Source organism: Anomaloglossus baeobatrachus, chromosome 3 (genome assembly GCF_048569485.1).
Source record: "Anomaloglossus baeobatrachus isolate aAnoBae1 chromosome 3, aAnoBae1.hap1, whole genome shotgun sequence".
Lineage (NCBI taxonomy): Eukaryota > Metazoa > Chordata > Amphibia > Anura > Aromobatidae > Anomaloglossus > Anomaloglossus baeobatrachus.
Genome location: NC_134355.1, coordinates 92,365,566 through 92,392,613, shown reverse-complemented (window position 1 = coordinate 92,392,613; position 27,048 = coordinate 92,365,566). Strand labels below are relative to the sequence as shown.

General features: G+C 47.7%; 1 protein-coding gene across 1 annotated transcript in view; it reads left to right on the top strand.

Moving 5' to 3' along the window:
* The window catches only part of PLCB1 (phospholipase C beta 1), a 990,679-nt gene that overhangs the window by 543,736 nt on the left and 419,895 nt on the right, over window positions 1-27,048 (top strand). Inside the window, exon 5 of the mRNA XM_075339307.1 lies at window positions 22,323-22,402. Coding sequence (XP_075195422.1) covers window positions 22,323-22,402 — 80 coding nt within the window. The remainder of the gene's footprint in view (window positions 1-22,322; window positions 22,403-27,048) is intronic.

Here is a 27,048-nt window from a genome sequence, read left to right as displayed (position 1 = left end):
TCACTTGAATGGGTGCGAGAGATACGGCGGTAGCAGCAAAACGCAGCATGCTGCCGCTTTTCTCGCATCCAGAATCTGGATGCGATAAAAGCTGACCAACAGCTCGCACTCATAGAATAACATTGGTTCGAGTGTAATGCGAGAATTTCTCGCATTGCTCTCGTCCGTATTTGTCGCTCGTGTGAGCGTACCCTGACAGTGAGTAAACCGTGTCGTCTGTTTTGTCCTGCACCTTATCAACATTCACCATAGACTTTACAAACGGTTGCCCCGGGGTTCCCGCTCCACCTGTGGGGAGCAAGAAACGCCTCAGCTGCCATAAAACTAGCCCCGGAGGTTTCGTTCAGCAGCCGCGGCTCCAAAGCCACAATCCACAGGTGGCGTCACGAATTTTACTAAACATTAACTACAACTCCCATCATCATTTCCCCTTCATTATTAAAAAACACCACCAGGGTCACGGAGCCGGACCCCTGCCACCGCTGACATCCCCTGACTAGTCCGGCCCGGTTCCGAGTGCCCCCGGCCCAGCGTGTCATTTTGGCGTCACGAACAGGATCATCGTGCCCAGTATACCCGGGTACTGTGTGCCTCAGAACTATGTTTAATAGACTGTTTTACTGTGTGTAAACTAAAGTCGCCATTAATTTACCACAGAAATTAAACTGCGTCATACAGAGAGCAGTTGAAAAAGAGCGCGAAAATAAGCCCCACCCCCTCCATGCTCTGCTGAGTGTTGAAAAATGGCGTGCTAAGAGACTGGACTTTTGAAAATTGAGACTGTGGCGGCCAGCAAAAGTAACAGCGAAGATGTACTGGGTAGTGGGTGGAGGGATGCCATCCTTAGTGGGCTGGGTAACGACCTGGCGCAAGCCAGCGGTACCCACCCCAACTCCGCCCCCGGAACGGAGAAGATTCGTTCAGAACAGTGAAGGGTCGACTGGTGGTGAGCAGTCCAGAGCAGAGAAGACGAGTGGTAACCAGGACGACCTGAAAGGCGGCATGGCGGAGTTCAATCTCTCTGAAACACCGGGAGGTGCCTTGGATTTAAGACCGGTCCCAGGCCTGAGCTTCGTAGCCTAGGAGGTGAAGCGGCTGGAGCAGCGGTTGCTAAAGCTCGAGACCAGAGCCGAGCTGCGAGCAGCTGAAGTGGAGGTGACCGAACCGGAGCGTGCGCCAGTGAACCAGGCGGCGTCCAGCGTCACAGAAAGTGAGATACTCTTAGCTGCCGCAGCGGAGACTGGTAAGGAAGTAATCCCAGCAACCCAGCAGAACCCAGATACCCTCATGGGGCCTCTTCCTAGTCCTCCTGCCCGAGCACCCGGTGCAGTAACGCCCTGCTTCTCCTAGGATGCATTACCGGTCAGAGATAGTGGGCTGACCGTCGCCCTGCAACCTGTCCTGACCCAGACGGCCACGGAAATCTTTTGAACATGGCAGCTGACCCAGTACCGGATAGAGAGAGAGTGGCGGAGGGTTCAGCAGGAAGAAAAAGAGGCTGATAACCTGGCAGCCAAACAAAAGCTGCGTAAGACCAGACGAGCTGCTAGTGGCCCAGTAAGACAGGGCCAAATTATAGATTTAAGCCTGGAAAAAGGATGGGGATTCATTCAAGAACCGGGACTGAAAAGAGACATTTTTGTGTCCCGGAGAGACATTGAGGCCCATCTGCAAAGAGGTCACCCAGAAATGGACGTACACCTGGGTGATAGAGTAGAGTACACCCGGCAAATGGGTGCACGTGGATGGTACGCTCTGGACGTCCATATTCTCCGGGAGGATACAGTACCAACAAAGGAGTTTTCCCGCAGCAAGCTCCCAAAACCAGGGAACTCAGACAATGCTATAAGCAGCCTACCTGGAGCCATGCCAGAGCAGGATCCCAACCTGTAAGATACCGGGATCCCAACATGTATATAGCCCCTAAATTGCCCCTTTCTTCTTTTTGAAGACGTCACCCTGACTTTTCCTTAGCCCCTTGTTATTTTTGAAGATGGCACCCTGAATCTTTCCCCTGTTTATGTTGATAAAAATGGACGACCGGTCCACTGAACTTTGGGTGGTCGGAACTTTAATGTAAAAATTTTTGAAATATATTGCTGCTAATTTGTTTTTCTTTTAGAATGATAAAAAGTTGATGGACATGTGGGCCACAGGACTATGTGTGACCAGGACTCCACCTTGTATATAGTTGCATCAGTTGTGCTCCCTACCAGAATTAAGGTGGGAATGTTCTGCTAGAACTGCACTTAAAGAGAAAAGTGCACAAAAGACTCAAGAATATGTATAAAGTTTTACATGCTCTAAAAATAAAAATTGTTCAAATATTATGCAACGTTCAAGAAAGTGCCTCCCATAAAGGGATGAGAAGTTAATTGTTAATCTGTTACAACATTTAAAAATTTTGCAGTCAATACCACTGTATTTTTCTTTCAGCCCGCGGGCATGCTGGGATTCGCTGTGGGGGAGTGTGGTGCCCCTGAAACTTTTGTCGCCACAGAGGTACTGCACCTCAGCCAGAGGTGTGGTATCCCAACCTGAGTAAAAAGGGGGTTATTTACCGGTTCACAGACAAAGCCTGCACACACCAATTGTTAGGTCACACACTGGGTCAGGGTTTAAGGCAGGTACTACATTAATGCTGAGAAGCAGCAACCAGTATACCTGGTTATGGAGCCTTAAGTCCCATTCACTGGCCTGAAGGGGTGGAGCCTGGCAGGGGGGAGTGTAGGAGGAGTCAGTGGGTCAGTAGAAAAAGTGGTCGGAGCTAGGTTTAAAAAGTGAACAGTTGAGAACTGGTTAGAACCAGTTAGGGGGAGTTCAGTCAGGGTGAGAAAGTCTGTCAGAGAGTGACAGTTGGCAGGAAGATCTATTCAGAGAGGGAAGTCTAGCCAAAAGGAGCTTGTTGGTGAAGATCCTGGGGTCTTGCTAGGCCCAGGTGACACCAATTGAAGGGATTCCAGAGTGCCACGGATGTGCGGGAGGCCTCCGTGGGCTTGTTCCACTAGAAACACCGGGTGGAGGAATCTGGCTGCAATACGGGGATGGTCCCTAGGCTAAAAGAAGAAAGAGAGTACTTTTAGCAATCCAACGGCCCGGGAGGTTGCTTCAGGCACCCACGGCCACAACCTGCCACCCATCACCTCCAAGGGGGAGCAATAAAAGGACTGAGGTCAGCCACCCTTTGGAAAGGCTCGGTGGTGGAGGCGCAGGACATTCTAGTGAAGGTCAGCGCTAGTGAGACGGCCAGAAAGGACACATTGAGGGGTGCACCGGTACTGACCCTTGAACTATTCTGGATTGTCAGAGGCCCACGACAGTGAATCCTGGCATACCACGGGTAGCCGGTCAGCGCAACTGTGAGACTAACAATGAGTAAAACATCTTGACTGCAAGCCCCGTGTCGTCTGTTTTGTCCTGCACCTTATCAACATCCACCATAGACTTTACAAACGGTTGCCCCGGGGTACCCGCTCCACCTGTGGGGAGTAAGAAACACCTCAGCTGCCATAAAACTAGCCCCGGAGGTTCCGTTCAGCAGCCACGGCTCCAAAGCCACAATCCACAGGTAGCATCACGAATTTTACTAAACATTAACTACAACTCCCATCATCATCTCCCCTTCATTATTAAAAGACACCGCCAGGGTAACGGAGCTGGACCCCCGCCACCGCTGACATCCCTGGACTAGTCCGGCCCGGTTCCGAGTGCCCCCGGCCCTGGGGCGGGCGTGTCAAAACCCTCTGTCTTGCTTTGTTCGCTGCAGCATTGGTGCAGGCTGCAGCAGTTCATGGTGCGCTGGTTGTACGGTTTGGAAGTTTTCCCAGTAGTCTGTTTACTTCCCCCCTTTTATGTTATTTCCCATTGTGCACTTTTAGTGGCTCCTTTGTGTGTGATTGTCATGTGTACAAGTTGTCGTTTTCCCCTGTCCGTGTCCGGTTGTAGGGTTTGTGTTTACGGTCCCAGTTCACCCTTGGGTGAAGTTGGGGAGGGTAGTTACATCAGGACTACGACCAGAGTCAGGGACACGCTGGTAGCTCAGACCTCGCTATTATCAAGCGTACCTCTGAGCTGAGGGAGAGTGCAGGGTACGCAGTCTGAGGTCAGCTTAGGTGTCCCGGTCCTGTCATCCATTCCCCATAACATCAGCATACGTAAAGCACCCAAAATCTGAACTTGAACCATGATTTTTCTGTAAAGTAGGGGTTCGGAACAAACCCCGAACTTTAAAGTTGAGGTCTGCTCATCTCTACAAGAGACAAACTGGATTTCTTTCTCGCAGAGAATCTAAATAGATGTTTGTATTGTGTTTCCCTTTAAATGTTTATTGTAAGCTCGATAACATGAGATTAACTACTCTGGAGAGGGCTGTTAAATAACTTCTCTGTACGCCAACAATCATTAACGAAGACTCAGTGACTGTGCCAAGTTTTCAGCTGATTATTCAATTCATTACTCCTGTTTACATTGTGAATTTCACATATTTATTATGGTAAATCTTTGCTATTTAGTTTGTAAATTGCCTGTGTAGGAAATTGAAACTCTTGTACTAAACTCTTCTGGTGATGATAAATGTCTTCCTACATGACAGCCCCGCTTCTGTTCTCCGGTACCTGACTGTCTTCTCAAGGCTCATGTTATTAGGGCTCCGGCTGTCTGCGGTCCTCACCAGGGTCTGGATTGAGGAGGACATAAATTTGAATTACTGAACCAGTTAGGAGAAAATGGAGACGTAATTTGTGGCTTTCTCATTATTAAAATGACTTCTTTCTTGGAATTGCATTTCCAGACTAGAAGATGGAAGGTCTAATAAACAGGGTGAGAAATATTCAGTTTGGAAACGTAGCTATAATTTGGTATAATAAATCCATATCTTTCCTTTTCAATCCAGATTATCTTGTGTGAACATTAGTTTGAAGAATGGCGACCGCACTAATATATCTATTAACAATGTATCACAGGCAATTACTTCCCATATTTAACTAAAAGGCAGATTCTGCTCAGTCCTAAATGTGTGACCGTTCCAGTACAAGACATGTCCAGATTTCCTGGCTCACTTTTACCAAAACATGAATTCCAGTTTGTGCACAATCTTCACAATTACATACAGATGTAGCAGCAGAATACATTGGCTTTTATGTACAGTAATAGTTATGTTGGCCAGTTATTATCTCTGTGTGCTACCTGTTACCAATAGGACATCTATGACATTCATAGATATGGTACGAAGGGTTAGTCTGATAACACAGGACAGAAACTGAAAATCCCCTTCAGAGTTCTCAGTAGAATAGAACAGTTCTGCAGATTTCCACACAATGGGTGGTTGGAGCCTCACAGTGCAAGGAACTGCAGCAAAAATCCATTCAAGTACATGGGACGTGCTGCAGTATAAAGGTATAATCTAGGACTTTAATCCTAAAAATGGAAGGGTTTGCATAAAAGCCAACCAGAGTGGGCAGCCCCACACACTTAAGGGCAATACTGGAGTTGATGTGGGGACCACTGTAATTTCAGGAGAACTTGCAGCAGAATGTCTGTCTGTCTCCAGTTCCTCCCTGTACCCTACTACCATCTTCATAGAATCTCATGAGCAGCAGAATGTCTGTCTCTGTCTCTAGTTCTTCTCTCCTCCACCCTACCATCTTCATTAAATCTCATGAGCAGCAGAATGTGTGTCTCTGTCTCTATTTCCTCCCTCTCCCCCTTACAGCTTCATAGAATCTCATAAGCAGCAGAATGTCTATCTCTGTCTCTAGTTCCTCCCTCTTCTCCCCCACAATCTTCAGAGAATTTCATGAGCAGCAGAATGTCTGTGTCTGTCTCTAGTTCCTCCTACCATCTTCAAAGAATCTAATCAGCAGCAGAATGTCTGTGTCTGTCTCTCATTCCTCCCTCTTCCCCCTACCATCTTCATAGAATTTCATGAGCAGCAGAATGTATCTGTCTCCAGTTCCTCCCTCTTCCCCCTACCATCTTCATAGAATCTCTTGAGCAGCAGAATGTCTGTCTCTGTCTCTAGTTCCTCTTTCTTCCCCCTACCATCTTCATAGAAACTCTTGAGCTGCAGAATGACTGTGTCTGTCTCTATTTCCTCCCTCTTGCTCCTACCATCTTCATAAACTCTCTTTGTCTGCCTTTAGTGCTTCCCTCCTCCTCCTCCCTTTCCTCTCCATAGAATCTTATGAGCTGCAACTGTCATCACTTTTCTCTATAATGATAAAATCTGTTTTCACTGAATATAAATATTACAAGTGAACTGAAAGTGAATGATCAGTCCAGGAGGCATAAGAAGCAGATTACTCTGATACAATACACAGTTATGGCCATAAGTGTTGGCACCCTCATAATTGTTCCAGAAAATAATGTTTTTCTCATAGAAAATTATTGCAATAACACATTCTATGATACATATTTATTTCCTTTTGTGTGAATTCGAAGAACAGAAAAAACAACAGAGAAAAAAAGGCAAATTGGACATAACTTCAAACAAAAGTCCAAAAATGGGCTGGCCAAAATTGTTGCACCCTCATCTTAATATTTAACTGCACACCCCATGGAATAAAAAATTGCAATCAATCACTTCCTATAACCATCAACAAGCTTCTTACACCTTTCACCTGGAATTTTGGGCCACTCTTCTTCTTTTGCAGACTGCCACAGGTCTCTCATATTTGAAGGCGCCTTCTCCAAACAGTAATGTTAAGAACAATGGGATTTAGATCTGGACTCATTGCTGGCCCTTCAGAACTCTCCAGCGCTTTGTTTCCATTCATTTCTGGGGGTTTCTTGAAGTATGCTTGGGTCATTGTCCTGCTGGAAGACCCATGCCCTTTCAATTACATACTGACGCCAGCCTACGGGGTCTGGGGGCAGTACTCTCACAGGTACAAGAAGGCAAGGAACGTGTTGTAGCCTATGCCAGTAGGTCCCTACTAGAGTTGAGCGTGGTTCGCGGTTCGCGGTTCTCCAGTTCGCGGTTCGAGTGATTTTGGGGGCTGTTCTAGATCGAACTAGAACTCGAGCTTTTTGCTAAAGTTCGATAGTTCTAGATACGTTCGAGAACGGTTCTAGCAGCAAAAAGCAGGGCTTTTTACAGCTACAGTGTGCAGGAGCCATCGCTGGCAGCCTGCCAGAAGCTGGTAACCAAGATAAACATCGGGTATCCAACCAAAGCGCTTTGGTTAGTAACCCGATGTTTATCCTAGTTACGTGCAGGAAGCCCACACTTCCCCGCTCAGCTCACTCCTCCCCCTCCTGCACGCAGCATGTACGTGTACACACACACACACACACACACACACTCTGCACACACACTCTGCACACATGGTCCCGCTCGGCTTACCTGCGGTGATGAAGTCCCGCCATCCCGACCTCAGCGCTGTCACTGTCCTCCATGGCCGCCGCTTGTCACATCACCTTCTCTCGCTTCCGACCCGAGACTGACTAGCGGTGACGTCACGGGCCTCTCGCGATACTTGGCTGTGAAGGCGGCGGTCATTGAACTCAGTGACAGGTGCTGTCAGTGTGCAGGAGATCAGCGCAGGTAATGTACCTCGCTGACAGCAGCACTTGTCATGCCCTGCAGTGACCTGGGCTGACCCATTGATGTTAGCTCAGGTCACTGCATTGCTCTCCCAGCCAATGGGGAACATTCTGCTCTTCATTGACTGGGACAGTGTGGATCGTCATGGCAACCCCTTGGATTACACCAGACCTGGATTTGTTTTTCTTTCTAATAAATTGGTTAAAGAGGGAATGTTTTGGGGAGTGTTTTTTCAAATAAAAATGTGTTTGTCGTCTATTTTTTTTTATTACTGACTGGGTTGGTGATGTCGGGTATCTGATAGACGCCTGACCTCACCAACCCCAGGGCTTGATGCCAGGTGACATTACACATCTGGTATTAACCCCATATATTACCCCGTTTGCCAACGCACCAGGGCGCAGGATGAGCTGGGGCGAAGCACCAGGATTGGCGCATCTAATGGATGCGCCACTTCTGGGGCGGCTGCGGCCTGTTATTTTTAGGCTGGGGAGAGTCCAATAACCATGGACCTCCCTAGTCTGAGAATATCAGACCCCAGCTGTCTGCTTTACCTTGGCTGGTGATCCAATTTTGGGGGGGCCCTACGTGTTTTTTTTTTTAAATTATTTATTTAATTTAAAATAACAGCGTGGGGTGCCCTCAGATTTGGATTACCAGCCAAGGTGAGGTTGCCAGCTGTGGTCTGCAGGCTGCAGCCGTCTGCTTTACCCTAGCTGGCTACAAAACTAGGGGGAACCCTACGTCATTTTTTTTTCATTTTTTTTTCATTTTTTTGGCTAAATACAAAGCTAAGCACCCCTTAGTGCCACATGAAAGGCACCAAAGGGTGCAAAATTACAAAATGCAGGAGAGTGGGACATTATGTGTCTTTCTGCCATTATAATGACAGAAAAGACTGATATGAAGTGCACAAGCACAGGAAAATCACCAGAGAGCTCTACGCTGTGAAAAGCAATAGAAAATGGCACTGGAGTGAACATGTGACCGCCTCATGTAGGATGAAGCTATGGATCCTGGGTAAATTTATGCATTTACCCTCCTTCAGTTTTTTTTGCAGTACACAAAAAAAACGGAAGGCACACGGATGACAAACAGATGACATACGGACCGTCTACGGAACGGAAACGGATGCCACACAGATGCACCCGTGAAAAAAAACGGACTGTTTTTTGCAGACCGCAAAAATGGATCGGTCGTGTTAATGTAGCCTTATTCCGATCTGCCATTTATAAACAGCAGGCAGAAATAAGTGAATAACGTCCCCCGGCGTCAGAAAATCTCCGAGGTTTCAGGGCTAGCTGAGACCCTGGAGATCATGATTCAGGACGGTTTTTCCGGTCCCCGCTCACGTGATCACAGGTATACACCGTACACCGATGATCACGTTACAGTAAATGACAGCGCCGGTAAAAAATTATTTATCTCCCATCTGGCATGAAGAAACATGATAAATCTCCTCCCCGGTCCCCCGGTGTCGCCAAAGTGCCCCCCCTGATGCCCTCCCAGAAATCCAAGATGGCCGCGCGCACAGCAGCGCGCCGACCGCATTCACCCTACTCCTCTGATTTCTGTCGCATGTGCCATGACACATGCAACAGAAAACTCCTCCCCAGGCCCTGCCAGGTCACCCCCTATAACCCCACCGGTGTTCCCCGGTGTCCCACGGTACCTGTGCAGCGTTGATCCCCCGCGGCCCTCTCCTTCACAATAGATGCTGCCGCATGCACAGAGCGGCTGTCAGCTCAGCTTCCTGTGTTCAGACACAGTGAGTGGTGGTTATGCATCTGTAAGCTAAATGGGCGGCACGGTGGATCAGTGGTTAGCACTACAGTCTTGCAGCGCTGAGGTCCTGGGTTCAATTCTCACCAAGGACACCATCTGCAAGGAGTGTGTATGTTCTCCCCGTGTTTGCGTGGGTTTCCTCCGGGTACTCCGGTTTCCTCCCACACTCCAAAGACATACAGCGCTATGGAATTAATAACGCTATATAAATGAATAAATTATTATTATTACTGCAATGCCCTGCTCATGAGGTAAGGAACATAATTGATCAGGAGAGCTATACTACATTTCCAAATGGAGGGATTTGCTTTTATAGTTGCCCTGCTGAATGACTACCAAACATGAGAGTCCGTTATACGCCACAAGAAAACACATCTAAATAGCGAGCTCTGTTGTTAAGTATTCATTCAGCTGGATAACTGGACTTAAAGGGGTATTCCATCTCCAAGATCCTATCCCCAATATATAGTAGGTGGAATAGCAATAATATCAGCAAATACCAATATTTGGAAATGTAGAATAGTTCTCCTGATTAGGCATGCCCTTACCTCATGAGCAGGGCATTGCAGCTTTGGTAGCAACCATTACGACATGGACTCTGCTGCTGTGGACCCGGGGAGAGTGAGTGCAGATTCATTGCACCCACACTCCTCACATGAAGGGTCTGCACTCCTAGAAAATGAGGGATACGTTCCCTGAGTGTCTCCCCCCCATATTCTAGACGGTCCAGAGTCGTCGTGGGACCCCTTTATTTTTTTTCTTACAATAAATTGGTGAAAGACGGAATGTTTTGGGGACTGTTTTTTCAAATAAATTTCTTTTGTCGATTTTTTTTTTTGTTAGTACTGACAGTTTATGATGTTGTGTATCTAATAGACGCTATGACATCACAAACTGCTGGGCTTGATGTCAGGTGATCTTACAGCTAGTATCAACCCGATTTATTACCCCGTTTGCCACTGCACCAGGGCACGGGATGAGCTGGGGTGAAGCGCCAGGATTGGCGCATCTAGTGGATGCGCCACGTCTGGGGTGCCTGCGGCCTGCTATTTTTAGGCTGTGAAGGCCCAATAACTATGGACCTTCCCACCCTGAGAATACCAGACCACAGCTGTCCGCTTTACCTTGGCTGGTGATCCAATTTGGGGGGGACCCTACTTTTTTTGTGTAATTATTAATATTTATAAAATAATTATAAAAAAAGAGCCTGGGGGGACCTCCACATTGGATCCCCAACCACGGTAAAGCTGCCAGCTGTGGTTTTCAGGCTACAGCCGTCTGCTTTACCCTAGCTGGCTATCAAAAATGGGGGGACCCAACGTCATTTTTTTTTTTTAACTATTTTTTAAGTAGTAAAAATTAATGGGCTTCCCTGTATTTTGATTGCCAACCAAGGTAACGGCAGGCAGATGGGGGTGGCAACCCATAGCTGTCTGCTTTATCTGCGCTGAGAATCAAAAATACCGCGGAGCGCTACGTCATTTTTTTTTAAGATTTTTTTTTACAGCACTGTGATGTCCAGCAATCAAAATACAGGGAAGCCCATTTTGTTTTTAGTTATTTAAATAAATAATTAAAAAAAATATATATGGGCTCCCGCTGCATTTTTTTGTATTGCTAGCTAAGGGTAATCCAAGCAGCTACTGGCTGCTAACCCCCACTGCTTGGTGTTACCTTCACTGGCAATGTAAAATCCAGGGAAGCATTTTTTATTTTTTTTGCCAAAAAACTACAAAAAAAGGACGTGAGCTTCGCCATATTTTTGTATGCTAGCCAGGTATAGCAGGCAGGTGCTGGAAGAGTTGGATACAGCGCCAGAAGATGGCGCTTCTATGAAAGTGCCATTTTCTGAGGCGGCTGCAGACTGCAATTCGCAGCAGTGGGGCCCAGAAAGCTCAGGCCAACCTGTGCTACGGATTCCAATCCCCAGCTGCCTAGTTGTACCTGGCTGGACACAAAAATGGGGCGAAGCCTACGTCATTTGTTTTCTAATTATTTCATGAAATTCATGAAATAATAAAAAAAGGGCTTCCCTTTATTTTTGGTTCCCAGCCGGGTACAAATAGGCAACTGGGGGTTGGGGGCAGCCGTACCTGCCTGCTGTACCTGGCTAGCATACAAAAATATGGCGAAGCCCACATAATTTTTTCAGGGGGCAAAAAACTTTTGCATACAGTCCTGGATGGAGTATGCTGAGCCTTGTAGTTCTGCAGCTGCTGTCTGTCTGTATGGAGAAGAGCAGACAGCAGCTGCAGAACTACAAGGCTCAGCATACTCCATCCAGGACTGTATGCAGAAGTTTTTTGCCCACCAAAAAAATGACGTGGGCTTCGCCATATTTTTGTATGCTAGCCAGGTACAGCAGGCAGCCACAGGCTGCCTCCAACCCCCAGTTGCCTATTTGTACCCGCATGGGAACCAAAAATATAGGGAAGCCTGTTTTTTTTAATTATTTCACTTATTTCATGAAATAATTTAAAAAAAAACGACGTGAGCTTCGCTCCATTTTTGTGTCCAGCCGGGTACAACTAGGCAGCTGGGGATTGGAATCCGCAGCACAGGTTAGCCCGAGGTTTCTGGGCGCCTCTGCTGTGAATTGCAGTCCGCAGCCGCCCCAGAAAATGGCGCACTCATAGAAGCGCCATCATCTGGCGCTGTATCCAACTCTTCCAACAGCCCTGGAGCCGGGTGGCTTTTTGGGTAATCATGAGTTAATACTGGCTTTGTTTTACTAGCTAGTATTAAGCCAGAGATTCTTAATGTCAGGCACGTTTGACCCGGCCATTAAGAATCTCCAATAAAGGGTTAAAAAAAACACACCACACAGAGAAAAAATACTTTAATAGAAATAAATACACAGACACATTAGAGACTCCATCTTTATTACCCCCTGTCAGCCCTCCACGATCCATGGTCTTCTGTCTTTCTCGTTCAACAAATGCAGCTCTGATCCATCACTGCTGCATGGGGGAAGACGCTGCTTCCCGTGCAGAAATCACTCCGTGAAGGCTGCACGGAAAGCAGCGTGCAGCCTTCACTGAGTGAGAGATCAGTGCTGCTGGCGGTGACAGACGCGTTACCATAGCAACAGGGCTCCGATCATGTGATTCCCGGAGCCGCGGTTAGCGGTGACGTCACCGCTAACTGCGTTGCTATGGCAACGGTGATCTCTGTTAATGACCGGCTGTGTCAGCCGGTCCCTAACGGAACGGGGAGTCGACTGTGTGCTACAGCATGTCGCCGGTACACGGCGATACACAAATGTGCACCGTGTACCGGAGAGATGCACTCGCAGGTCCTACATGACGCGTCATAGTCATGTGACCAGTCTTTAACAATGAGATAATAGCCACGTGACTGGTCACATGGCTATTTTGACGTCACGATAGGTCCTGCATCACTGCTGGCAGTGCCGGTCACCGGGAGGATTCAGCGATCATCGGATGGAATAGCGGCAGGAGACAGAGTGCAGGAGGGATCGCGGGGACCGGTAAGTGTTATGGCAATGTTTATTAACTGTATGTGTACATTTATAATGCGTTTTTATGTGTTTGTGATTGCCTCCCATTATAGCCTATTGGTTCGAGTTCGGTTCGTCGAACGTTCGACGAACCGAACTCGAACGAGACCTCCGTTCGGCGAACCGAGCTCGAGCCGAACCACGGCCAGTTCGCTCATCTCTAGTCCCTACATGAAGGTGAAAAGAATCCCACCAATTACAGTTCACTCCAACTGGAGCTGTTGGCCTTGATGTGGGCAATGACTGAGAAATTTGCCAGATATCTGACGGGGACAGAAGTACTAGTCCTGACGGATAACAACCCTTTGGCCCACTTAGAAAATGCGAAACTTGGGGCTATGGAGCAGCGATGGATGGCTCGGCTCTCCAAGTTTAACTACAAGATTAAATATAGAGCTGGGGCTGAAAATCAGAATGCGGACAGCCTGTCCAGAAGGACATCCCACTCGCCCACTAAGGACCGGGACGAGGAGCTGGAAGGAGACGAGATGCCTGACTTCGCAAGACTAGCCCGGCAGATGATGGATTGTCGCCAGTATGCTGTGGATGAGGCTGGCACTCCAGTAGGGTCCCCATTGTCCCCACAGGAATGGTGCAGAATCCAGGACCGGAATGCTGAATGTGCCCTACTCAAACAATGGGTGAAGCAGCAGCAGAAGCCTTCCTCTGACACGCGGTCACGACTGTCCACCAGTACCCTGACCCTACTCAGCCAATGGGATCATCTGATTCTGAGAGAAGGAGTGCTATACCGGAGGATCTTCCTATCCCACATGCTGGAGGAGTGTCTACAGGTTGTAGTGCTGGCCCAAATGGCCCGTGAGATGGTGGGAGAAGCACACAAGAGGAACGGCCACTTTGGGATAGACAAGACCTTCCGGTGGATCCAACAGTTTATCTACTGTCCGGGTCTGCCAAGCCTGTCGCACCTGTGAGCTTTACAAGTCCGCTGAGCAGTGTGCACCTGTCCAAACAGTTGAGACATCCTGGCCCCTTGAGCTGTTGATGGTGGACTACCTGTCGATTGGGACGGCGAGTGGTGGCTACCAATACTGTCTGGTTATGGTAGACCATTTCACAAAATTTGCAGTTGCTGTTGCTACCAAAGATCAGACTGCCGAGTCAGCTGTGCGAGCCATCTGTCGACAGTTCATCCAGGTCTATGGGTGTCCGGAGAGGTTGCACACTGATCAGGGGGCTTGTTTTGAAGGTCAAATTATCGAGGAGCTGCATCGGATGTATGGGATCCAGAAGTCCAGAACCACCCCTTACCACCCACAGGGGAATGGTGTGTGTGAGCGCTTTAACTGGACTCTACTCCAGTTGATCCGTACCTTAGCCGATGACAAGAAAGACCAATGGCCCCAATTCCTCCCAGATCTAGTGTGGGCCTACAACAATCAAGTCCACTCCGTGACGGGCTTTACCCCACACACCCTTCTCTTTGGCCGCCCAGGAAAAGGGGTCCATGATCTAAACCTGACCAGTCCTGAAAAAGATACCGGCGGTACCTATCCATCCTGGCTACACACTCACCGTCAGAAGATGGAAACTGTATACCGACTGGTATGCCAACAAATCCGGGGCCAGAGACATGCTGACCCGCTCCCCGTACAGGAAGAATCCTTAGAAGTAGAGCAGCTAGTCCTGGTTCGTATTAAGAAGCCTCAAAGAAAACTCCGAGCTAAGTGGGAAGCTGAAGTCTATCGGGTAGTTGAGCACCCCTACCCCAATGGTCATGTGTACAGAGTCTGGAGCAAAGATAGCGGCAACTCTCGCACCTTGCATCGGAATATGTTGCGCCCCTGCCGATCCCAGCCTGACCCCCTGACCACAGTACCCGGTGAGGATGACACTGCTGACAGGACTGACACCATTGATATTACTCAGCATAGTGACCTTGTTGACTCCGGGACTGATTACCCGCCTGCTCAGACTGGCTCTCCCCCTAGGGAACTGACGTAGGTAGAGAGTGTAACCGATGATAGAGTGGAGGGAAACCAACCTCTGCGACGTACTACCCGCACCACTGCCGGGGTTCCTCCTGGACAGTCTTAGGGACCAGTATGTATGGTCCACTTCTCAGCCTCCCCCTGCCACAGCCTCAGTCCTCGCTGCCTTGGAACCTGTGAATGTTGACAGGGACTGCCAACCTTTCAGTGGGGGGATATGTAACGAGGCGAGCAGCTCTGACTGTTTTGTGATTAAAATGGACATGGAGACTGACATTACACAGGATGGTGCTGCCACCTTGTGGACAAGTGCTGAAACTGCTCGAGAGGTGGACGCTGTAAAATCTGATCCCCTCCCTCAGGCACTTGTTGTACAGGAAGTAAAAGTGCGGGAAAAGGACACTGAGCTACTGGAGCTGGACCTGAGCAGACCTGCCTCGGACTGCCCCCATCGCTGAAGTGTGAGGGATTGCCAGAACTGCTGCAGACGGGATACTGGACTCAAGGAACCTCCGGACCGTCTCCTTCCTCCGTACCAAGAGATTGTAACCTAGTCCTCTATTGAGAGGGCTGAAGATCTTCCCACTTCTCTCCCTTGGAGTCGCCGCCGTTTACCCGGAGTCCAGGCCTGCTACGTGGGAGCCCTCCCTCCTTGTGTTTTGGACTGGTAATATAACCTATAGGGCAAGTCAGGGACAGAATACTTGTTTATCATTGCTGTTTTTTTTGTGTTCTGTGCCGTGCATCTGAAGTTAAAGACCCGGATAGCAAACCCTGGTTATGTGTGCTGCTAAGCCAACGGCGTGTGTCATTGAGATGTTTACCAGTAAGGAAATGTACCCTTACATAAAATCCGAGCATGGGGATTTTGTTGGCGCAGATTATGGGAACTCAGCCGCGGCCTTACCCGAGGTCACTTCAATATCTCAATGGTTGGTGCGTTTTTTCCTGCGTTTTTTAACCCTTCCAGCCGTTGATTTAACAAAAAAAAATGCATGGAAAAAAGACGCACCAAAAACACACTTTTAGTCCTTTTTTCTGCCACAAGGTCCGTTATTTGGTGCAGAAAATGTCAGCCCCAAAACCTCAGCGTGAATACTGAAGCAGCAAATGGTGTGAAATTCAGAATTTGTGTCAGTCTCAAAACTTTTGACTACAAATTTAAAGTGCTTTTTTTAATATGGCTTTTTTAAAGTAACCACGCCAGCCTCATCAGATCTAAGAGATCTAATAATGTATGCCGTTTGTATTGAGAAATCTGATGAAAGATCCTCTATAATTAGTGATGAGCGAGTACTAAAAAGCTCGGGTGCTCGAGGCTCGGGCCGAGCATCCCAAGATACTCGTGTACTCGGCCCGAGCACCGAGCCCAATGTTATCCTATGGGAGACCCGAGTATTTTTATGAAATGACCCCCGGCAGCATGTAGAAACCCTAAAAATGTCACAAAAGTCTCAGAAGAGTGCTCAAATGACATGGCAACAGCATGGGGAAGACCCCTTGAAGCATTTATCACTCAAAAGTCACAGCTGTGAACAATTTTGTCCGCGTTTTACGCCATTTTTACGGACTCACCAGAAAACCTTCCAAAATGACACCAAAATGAATTTTCATGGCGGAAATGTTAAGGGCACATACCCAATAGTGAGATAGAGCTGGTGTATGTTACTTTTGGAGATTACATGAAAGATTTTACGTGAAAACATTGTGTGGCACTTCAATGTCCCTGAGAAGAGACGTACATGAAGGCCTCTTGAGTCTAATGTGCCCATTTTGAGGAAGTGGGTCTATTGTAGTATAGCCCTTTGGCAGGGCAGCCAAAAATTGGGAGGCTCCACATTGTCCCTGGATAGAGACGTGCATGAGGGCCTGTAACCCTGAAGTGCCCATTGTAAGGAAGTGGGTCTATTGTAGTATAGCCCTTTGGCAGGGCATTCAAAAATTGGGAGGCTCCACATTGTCCCTGGATAGAGACGTGCATGAGGGCCTGTAAACCTGAAGTGTCCATTGTCATGAAGTGGGTCTATTGTAGTATAGCCCTTAGGCAGGGCAGCCAAAAATTGGGAGGCTCCAAATTGTCCCTGGATAGAGACGTGCATGAGGGCCTGTAAACCTGAAGTGTCCATTGTCAGGAAGTGGGTCTATTGTAGTATAGCCCTTAGGCAGGGCAGCCAAAAATTGGGAGGCTCCACATTGTCCCTGGATAGAGACGTGCATGAGGGCCTGTAAACCTGAAGTGTCCATTGTCAGGAAGTGGGTCTATTGTAGTATAGCCCTTAGGCAGGGCAGCCAAAAATTGGGAGGCTCCACATTGTCCCTGGATAGAGACGTGCATGAGGGCCTGTAAACCTGAAGTGTCCATTGTCAGGAAGTGGGTCTATTGTAGTATAGCCCTTAGGCAGGGCAGCCAAAAATTGGGAGGCTCCACATTGTCCCTGGATAGAGACGTGCATGAGGGCCTGTAAACCTGAAGTGTCCATTGTCAGGAAGTGGGTCTATTGTAGTATAGCCCTTAGGCAGGGCAGCCAAAAATTAGAAGGCTCCACATTGTCCCTGGATAGAGACGTGCATGAGGGCCTCAAAACATTGTTCCCATTGCAAAGGAACGGGTCTCCTGTTGTTGTAATGTCCATTCTGAAAGAATGGGCGAAAAAATTTACCACTGGGGGTATACCTGAAACAAAGGCCTAACTATTGTAACGGTCATCATGGTGGCGCATGAGGAGAAGGAGGAGCAGTCCAGCGATTATCCAAAGTCCAGAAGTGTGTACCCATGGGTGAGTGGAGGTACATGGCAAATTCCCGTTACAAACTTTAAATTCCGCTCTCATTTGCTGGTGGTGTGGTGAAGTCTGGCCCAATCCAACCCTTGTTCATCTTGATCAGAGTCAGCCTGTCAGCATTTTCAGTTGACAGGCAGGTGCGTTTATCTGTAATGATTCCACCTGCGGCACTAAAAACACGCTCTGACAAAACGCTAGCGGCAGGGCAGGCCAGGACTTCCAAAGCGTAGAGAGCCAATTCATGCCACGTGTCCACCTTGGATACCCAATAATTGTAAGGCACAGAGGAATGTCAGAGTACAGTTGTTTGATCTGCAAGGTACTCCTTGAGCATCTGGGCAAACTTAGGATTTCTTGTGGCACTACCCCGCACCTCAGGGGCTGTGGTACGTGAGGGGCTGAGAAAACTGTCCCACATCTTAAAGACTGTTCCCCTACCTCTGGCGGATTGGACTTGTGCCCCTCTCGGCTGTACGCCTTGGTTGTCCACTGAATCCTGACCTATGCCGCTAGCGTTTTGTGAGGGGAATCTTTTGCCTACTTCCGTGACTATGGCCTTCCGGAACTGCTGCATTTTGGCTGACCTCTCCGCCTCGGGAATAAGAGACATAAAGTTCTCCTTGTAGCGTGGGTCTAACAGTGTTACCAACCAGTAATGATTGTCGGTCAAGATGTTCTTAACGCGAGGATCACGAGACAGGCAGCTTACGATAAAGTCAGCCATGTGTGCCAGACTCTTAACAGCCAGTACTTCAGTATCCTGACCAACACGATGACTGAACATGCTGTCCTCCTCCTCCTCCTCCTCATCTACCCTGTCCTCTGGCCAGCCACGCTGAACCGAGGATATGACTGGTGTGCATGTCATATCCTCAATTTGGCCGGAGAGTTGCTCCATGTCTTCATCCTCCTCCTCGTCATAGTCCTCCACTGCACGTTGTGATGAGACGAGGCTGGGCAGTGTGTTATCACCCACACCCACTACTGTTTCTTGCTCCAACTCATCGTGCTCCGCCTGCAATGCATCATGATTGTTTTTGAGCAGAGACCGTTTTAGAAGGCAGAGAAGCGGTATGGTGACGCTAATAATGCGTCATCACCACTCACCATCTTGGTGGAGTCCTCAAAGTTTTGGAGGATGGTACATAGGTCGGACATCCATCTCCACTCCTCAGGTGTTATGTGTGGAGTTTGACCCATTTTCCGACGGCTTAGGTGATGCAGGTACTCAACAACTGCCCTCTTCTGCTCACATATCCTGACCAACATGTGCAGAGTTGAATTCCAACGCGTGGGGACATCACACACCAGTCTGTGAGCCGGAAGATGCAAACGGCGCTGAAAGCCGGCAAGGCCGGCTGAAGCAGTAGGTGACGTTCGAAAATGTGCAGACAGGCGGGGAACTTTTACCAGCAGATCAGACAGCTCTGGGTATGACTTTAGAAACCGCTGAACCACAAGGTTGAGCACATGGGCCACGCATGGAACATGTGTCAGCTGGCCTCGCCTCAAAGCCGCCACCAGGTTTCGGACATTGTCACACACGACCTTTCCTGGCTTTAGGTTCAGAGGTGTGAGCCAGTGATCTGCCTGCTGTTTCAGAGCTGTCCACACCTCTTCTGCATTGTGGGGTTTGTCACCTATGCAGATTAGCTTCAGCACAGCCTGTTGCCGCTTCGCCGAGGCAGTGCTGCAGTGCTTCCAGCTTGGGACTGGTGTGGAGGGTAAAGTGGATGAGGATGCGCAGGAGGAGGAGGAGGCTGAGGAGCATGACATTCCGGAGCTGTAGAGTGTGGGTGAAACCCTGACTGAGGTAGGGCCTGCAAACCTTGGTGTGGGAAGGACGTGTTCCGTCCCTCGCTCAGACTGGGTCCCAGCTTCCACAATATTAACCCAGTGTGCCGTCAACGAGATGTAGCGGCCTTGCCCACAAGCACTTGTCCACGTGTCTGTTGTTAAATGGACTTTGGGTGAAACAGCGTTGTTCAGGGCACGTGTGATGTTTTGTGACACGTGGTTATGCAATGCGGGGACGGCACACCGGGAGAAATAGTGGCGGCTGGGGACCGAGTAACGTGGGACAGCTGCCGCCATCAGGTCGCGGAATGCTTCTGTCTCCACCAGCCTAAAAGGCAACATTTCCAGCGCAAGCAGTCGCGAAATGTTAGCATTTAGAACTGTGGCATGTGGGGCGTTGGCAGTGTATTTGCGCCTGCGTTCAAAGGTTTGCTGAATGGATAACTGAACGCTGCGCTGGGACAAGGACGTGCTTGATGATGGTGTTATTTCTGCGTAGGCAACTGCAGGTGCAGGACCGGAGGAGGCTTGTTCGCAGGCAGCATGGACAGGGGATTGGCTCGCATGCACAACAAGCGAAGACGTAGCAGTGACATCAGCAAGCACTGCTCCTCGACTCTGTTGTACTTCCCACAAAGTCGGGTGCTTGGCTGACATGTGCCTGATCATGCTGGTGGTGGTCAGGCTGCTAGTTTTGGTACCCCTGCTGATGCTGGCACGGCAGGTGTTGCAAATGGCCTTTTTAGAATCATCTGGAGCCAACTTAAAAAACTGCCAGACTCGGGAAGACCTAACATTTGTACAGGTACCTTGTGTCGTGTTGTTGTTCCGGGGAACGGTTGCCTGACTTCTGCCTGGAGCCACCACCCTGCTTCTTACTGCCTGTTGGGATGCTACGCCTCCCTCCCCCTGTGCACTGCTGTCCTCGCTCTGCATATCCTCTTGCCAGGTTGGGTCAGTTACTGGATCATCCACCACGTCGTCTTCCTCTTCCGCACCCTGCTCCTCCCCCTGACTTCCTGACAATTGTGTCTCATCATCGTCCACCCCTTGTTGAGACACGTTGCCAACTTCGTGAGAACGTGGCTGCTTAAATATTTGGGCATCTGTACAGACGATCTCCTCATGACCCACTTCAACATGAGCTGGCGAGAGGCCAGAATGTGCGAATGGAAACGTGAACAGCTCTTCCGAGTGTCCAAGTGTGGGATCAGTAATGTCCGTGGACATGTACTCAGCCTTGTGGTAGGAAGGAGGATCAGGTTCTGAAATGTGCGGTGCAGTATCACGGCTACTGACACTTGACCGTGTGGAAGACAGAGTGTTTGTGGTGGTGCCAATCTGACTGGAAGCATTATCCGCTATCCAACTAACAACCTGTTGACACTGGTCTTGGTTCAAGAGCGGTGTACTGCTGCGGTCCCCAAGAATTTGGGACAGGACGTGCGAGCGACTAGATGTGGCCCTTTGTTGTGGTGAAATTAGAGCTTGCCCACGACCTCGGCCTCTGCCTGCACCACCATCACGTCCACTTCCTTGTTCGTTGCCAACGCCCTTGCGCATTTTGCAATGCTGTGCTGACGTGTATTCACTAGACTTGTGCATTATATCCAAGTTTGTGCAAAACGCACACAAGTGCACCTGTACACTGCCACCGACAGGCACACACGTGCGGTTTTTAAATGCAAGCACGGACGCACTAAGCACCTAACAGGTTTTTAGGAGCGACAATTACTGAGAAGTCTGATACTATCAGACACTGCTGACTGACGTGTATTATTCACTAGACTTGTGCGTTATATAATAGTTTGTGCAAAACGTGCACCTGTACGCTGCCACCGACAGGCACATACGTGCGGTTTTTAAATGCAAGCACGGACGCACTAAGAACCTAACAGGTTTTTAGGAGCGACAATTACTGAGAAGTCTGACACTATCAGACACTGCTGACTGACGTGTATTATACACTAGACTTGTGCGTTATATAATAGTTTGTGCAAAACGTGCACCTGTACGCTGCCACCGACAGGCACACACGTGCGGTTTTTAAATGCAAGCACGGACGCACTAAGAACCTAACAGGTTTTTAGGAGCGACAATTACTGAGAAGTCTGACACTATCAGGACTGTTTTAGACTGTGTACACCAGCCCCAGATATGATGAAGGCTGGTATACGGTCACCACTAGGAATGGCTATATACCCTGCCTGCCTGCCTGCCTGTATACTGCTACAATAGTCCTGACAAGGACTCTTCTGGTCACTAGCCTGTATTCCGACCTGGCTATACCCTGCCTGTATACAGCAACAATAGTCATGAGAAGGACTCTGCTATTGTCTATACCCTGCCTGCCTGTATACAACTGTAATAGTCCTGAGAAGGACTTCTGGTCACACTGTTTGCAGCCCTGCTACGGAAATAACTATAAAGGGCCGCAAACCTTTCCCTGAAGCAGAAACACTCCCTGCACTGACTGTCTGGATGGCTGTATGCAGAGCACAGCGCGCCCGCCGGTATAAAGGCTCGGTCACGCTGTGCAGGCCGGCCAATCACTGCAATTCCACAACTAACAGGGCTGTGGCATTGCAGTGGTCTGCCAGCCAATCCCTGCATGAGGGCTGGCTCTCAAAAGAGCGATGAAGCGAGGGATGAAGACCACGAGTACAGCACGAGTATCGCGAGATTACTCGGTCCCCGCCGAGTAGCCAGAGTACAGTGATACTCGTGCGAGTACCGAGTAGTGACAAGCATACTCGCTCAACACTAGCTATAATGTTTGTTGTCTCACAGGTAAGAGCAGCATCCTGACACAATGTTTACAGCTCTGTTTTCTCCTTCCCATGCAACATAAAAATATTTGGTTGGCTACATAGACGGGACAAACTAAACATCTTATGGCTCTTGTACTTCAGCTAAAGCATGTTTATTTTATTTCTACTTAGGAGTGGACAGATGAGATTTTCAGTCTGGCAACAAATTTGCTGGCACAGAACATGTCCCGGGATGCATTTCTGGAAAAAGCGTAAGTAGTTTCAATATTTATTGCAGGCAGTGCTGCGACTTTCCAAGCTAATTTCCATGTTCTTATGTTAAGATAATTTACATTCTATTGTTTATCCTTAAATAAAATGTTACTTGTATAAACATCACTTTTCCTCCTGGAAGTATCTAGGAGTATGAGAAGTCTCAGGCAGGCAGAAAGTCAAAATGTAGCCTGAAAAATTGAGCTATTGTAAAGACTTGATTACTTTTTCTAATCCAAGGACATAGAAGTCCTGTTTTCCTGTTGTTATAGACATAGAAAGTTGCCAAATGTTGTAAGCAAATTAAAAAGTTGGAGAAATAGTCTACAAAGATGGAAATATAGATTGATAAGTTTCTTATGGTTATACTTCACATACTGATTCACTTTTGGATACAATACATAGTTTAATTCTTATAAATGTGGCCAATTTGACAGGTTACATGTGCCTTGGTAAAAGGTTACTTTTTCATTACCACTCACTCTGTGTCGCCCCAGGCTATAGAGTACGTTATCTATGAAACCTAGCAAATGAGTTAGCAGGAATGAATATGAGTTAGGCCAATAACCCACTAAGGTGTATGTGCAGTATTATCAGCTATCTTTTGATGTCTCCCTATTATCATTATGTATAGCTTTTGTATAAACTTTTTTCCCCAAAGGATCCCCATTATTATTATTATTATTATTATTATTACTAGCTGTAGTACCCGTCATTGCCCGGGATAGTAACTGTCTCTTTATCTCTCTCCCAGTCTCTGTCTGTCTCCCTCTCTGTCTGTCGTTTGTCTCTGTCTGTCTGTCTCTGTCTGTGTGTCTGTCTCTGTCTGTCTGTCTCTGTGTGTCTGTCTCTATGTCTGTCTCTTTCCCTGTCTGTCTGTTTTCCTGTCGGTCTCTATCCATCTGTGTCTCTGTCTATATCCATGTCTGTTTGTGTCTATCTCTGTCTGTGTATCAGTCTCTCTTTCTGTCTCTATCTCTGTGTCTGTCTATCTTTCTCTCTGTGTCTCTCTGTCTCTATCTCTGTCTGTGTCTGTCTGTCTTTCTGTATTTCTGTGTCAGTCTGTCTGTCAGTCTTTTTTTCTGCCTGTCTCATTCCAGGTTTTCTCTTTCCCCGTCTGTCTCTTTCCCCGTTTGTCTCTTTCCCCGTCTGTCTCTTTCCCCGTTTGTCTCATTCTAGGTCTGTCTCGTTCACCATCTGTCTCATTCCCCATCTGTCTCGTTCCCCGTCTGTCTCGTTCCCCGTCTGTCTCGTTCCCCGTCTGTCTCGTTCCCCGTCTGTCTCGTTCCCCGTCTGTCTCGTTCCCCGTCTGTCTCGTTCCCCGTCTGTCTCGTTCCCCGTCTGTCTCGTTCCCCGTCTGTCTCTTTCCCAGTTTGACTCTTTCTCCATTTGTCTCTTTCCTCGTCTGTCTCTTTCCTCGTCTGTCTCTTTCCTCGTCTGTCTCTTTCCCTGTCTGTCTATTTCCTCGTCTGTCTGACGCCAGAAACCTAGGTCAGGCAGGCTAATCAGCACTATATGAGTGCATCTCACACAGATACGCGAGATGCACAGTTTCTGAATTGTGGCCTATAAATGACGCACAACACTAGGTCAGGCGGGTTAGTTAGCACTATATGAGTGCATATCACATGATGGACTCACCATTTAACCACCTGAATTCAGAAGGTCCACACACATCCTGCATAAATAGATAAATTGTGCCATACCTCAAATAGTGAGATATTAGTTGATATTTTGGCCCAAAATATGTAAGTTAGCAATCCATGTCACGGATTCTCACACTTGCGAGTCCCTACACTAAATTATTTGGAAAAACCACATAGAACTATATAAAAAAAACACAGACCATAGGAGTCAATTCAGATGAAGTAGGCACACACAGAATGTGGCAAACCCTCCTAGTAAAGATGGTCACAGCCCAGGTGCACGATGCTGATGATACAGCCACACAAACCTCTACACTAAAGGGGAGGGGCGGCTGTTTAGCATAAAACATGCACACTACTAAGGCTTGCATTGGGAGCCCTCCCCTTTAGTGTGGAGGTTTGTGTGGGCTGCGGCCATCTTTATTAGAAGGGTTTGCCACATTCTGTTTGTGCGTACATCATCTGAATTGGCATCTATGGTCTGTGCACCTGACAACTAGCCCAGGTTGACTGGCTACGAGGACACGTTGAAAAGGCACCTTCCTATGGAGGAAGATGCCTTAAATACCCAGTACTTGTAATGCCATATTTCTAGATTGGGTGGTGTTGGCCTTTTAAGAACAGGGGAGGGAACGCGGCCGTGCCCTACCACGCAAGTACGAATCTCGGGAGCCAGACGCCAGGCCAGGAGACGGCCTGAGCAGACCATCGGTGCCTCTGCAGAGGAGGCGGCAGGGATGCCGACACAGGTGCAGGGGAGACCCAATAATAATAATAATTTTATTCATTTATATAGCGCTATTAATTCCATAGCACTTTACATACATTGGCAAAGACCCAAGAGTCGCAGAGCAGGACTGGGGGGAAGGGGACAAGATGGGTGAGCGGAGAATAGCATCAGCGATCTCAGGCTGGGAGTGCCGATGGCTCGATAGTAATTTTACCATTTTCTAGCACCAAATGTAGATATATAAAGCTAAAAGTGCAGTAAAAAAGAAGTTGCAAAAAAGTGAGATGACCAATTTTTGGGCTTTTGTATAAGATGTGAGTTCAAGAAAGTATAAATTACAGCAGCAAAGGTGTAAATGCTATTATTGGTCTTCTCAGGAAAGGCTTTACACAAACTCCTAGAGATACGGTAGACAGCTGAAGACGTATTGTCAACAGTTCCCAGAAATAAATCCTTCCCGTATTTATAATCTGCACCTTTTATAATAAATAATCAGCGACTTTCCTAAGTGTTCAGAAAGTGCACATGTCATAAAAGTGACACAAAGTACGATTTGGGAAATATCAAGCCTTCACTTTGTGCGATGGAAGATCCTGTTTAGGATATGAACTTGCCAAGGAGCTACGGCCCTTTACATCTGTGTGTAGATAAAGACCTACAGGTGCGTAAACCAAATTAGCAGAGGATTACGGGTCTGTTGGAATATTCTGCCAGAGGAAATTGAAAATCTCATTGGGAAATAATAAACGTATAATTCTCAGAAAACATATTAATCATCCTTACGGCTCCTTCAGACGTCTTACACAAACTTGTGCTGTCTGAGAAAAAAATTCGGAAGGCACACTGACCAATGGAACTCATTAAGGCTGCTCAGAGGACAGGTTTTTTTCACAAGGCCTGAGTGTTCGTGAAAGAAATCACAGTGTGCACTATCAACTTTTATATCTCAGATGAGGCTCGTCCATACAAATCTATGGGTGCTCCAAAAAAATTATCTCCCTCATGGATCATCCATGGTGCTTCTGATTTTATGGATATATTGGCATCTATAAACTGCATTTGACTATGTACATTTTACAATGCAACCACAAAAGAAACACCATTTTTGGCATTTCAATTGTTCTTGTTGCTATAGGACATTTATAATATGGGTTAAATAATCTTATATTTTGACTGATCTGAGTTTTGTTGGACACAGCAATACCAAATATGTTTTTATGTCTCTTTTAATGGGGGAAGAATCAAATTTTAATGTTTTTTTTTTAACTTTTTTTAATTGTTTTACTCTTTTTAGTCCACAATAGTATCGCACTATATAGATAAAATTTACGGTCTTCCTTGAAGCTCAGCTTCAGCAGGCTACTGGCCTCAAAGGCAACCCTTCACTTTGTGTAATTGGGGGTTGAAAAACACCTGAAATCAGAGGAATATCTAGCTTTTTAGGCACCTGGTGCAAGAATTCAGTTTGGCAAGCGGTTTGAGTAGTCGTCATATGAACAATTATTCATATCTGATTGGCACACTTAGCTACGTGCCGACAAGCTGCTCTTTCCAATTCTCTCAATGTTCAAGTGAAAAACAGAGAATCAGGAAGAAATGCTAGTTGTCTCATGACTGTATGTATGATAATCACATATGAGTGAAATGGCCATGTGACGACTGCTGGAACTATCAAAGCTAAATCCTGATATTGAGTATATTACAAGCTGTCAGGATTGGGCACGCCACAGTACTGAATTTTATAATTAAAGGGAACCTGTCACCAGATTTTTACCTATTCAACTAAAAGAATCACCTTCTGTAGCTTCTGGGCTGCATTCTATGAAAGTGCACCTTGGCCCTGAGTCCCCTTCCAGACCCCAAAAATAACTTTATAAAACTTGTCCGTTAGGTATGCTAATTACCTTGGTTGGCCAGATGGGCGGGCTCATTTTCTGCTCCTTTATCCCCCTCCTGCCGCTGATCGCCGTCTTTCTTCCTTGATTGACGGGATGACACCCTCCATCATTCTCCTCGTCGCATTTTCAAATCTCGCGCCTGTGAAGTCAGGTCTGCTCATGCAGGCGCAGTTTGCTCTGCCATATCGCATCCAGATCAGAAAACATAGCTGCTCTAGCTCGCGCCGGTGAGCTAAATGCGCAGGCGCGAGATTATGGGTGGGTGCGAGCATGCCGCTGGTGAGGTCGGCGCTGTGTATGACCTCACCAGCGCCATGCTCGTACCCGCCCATAATCTCGCGCCGGCGCATTTAGCTCACCGGCGCGGGCTA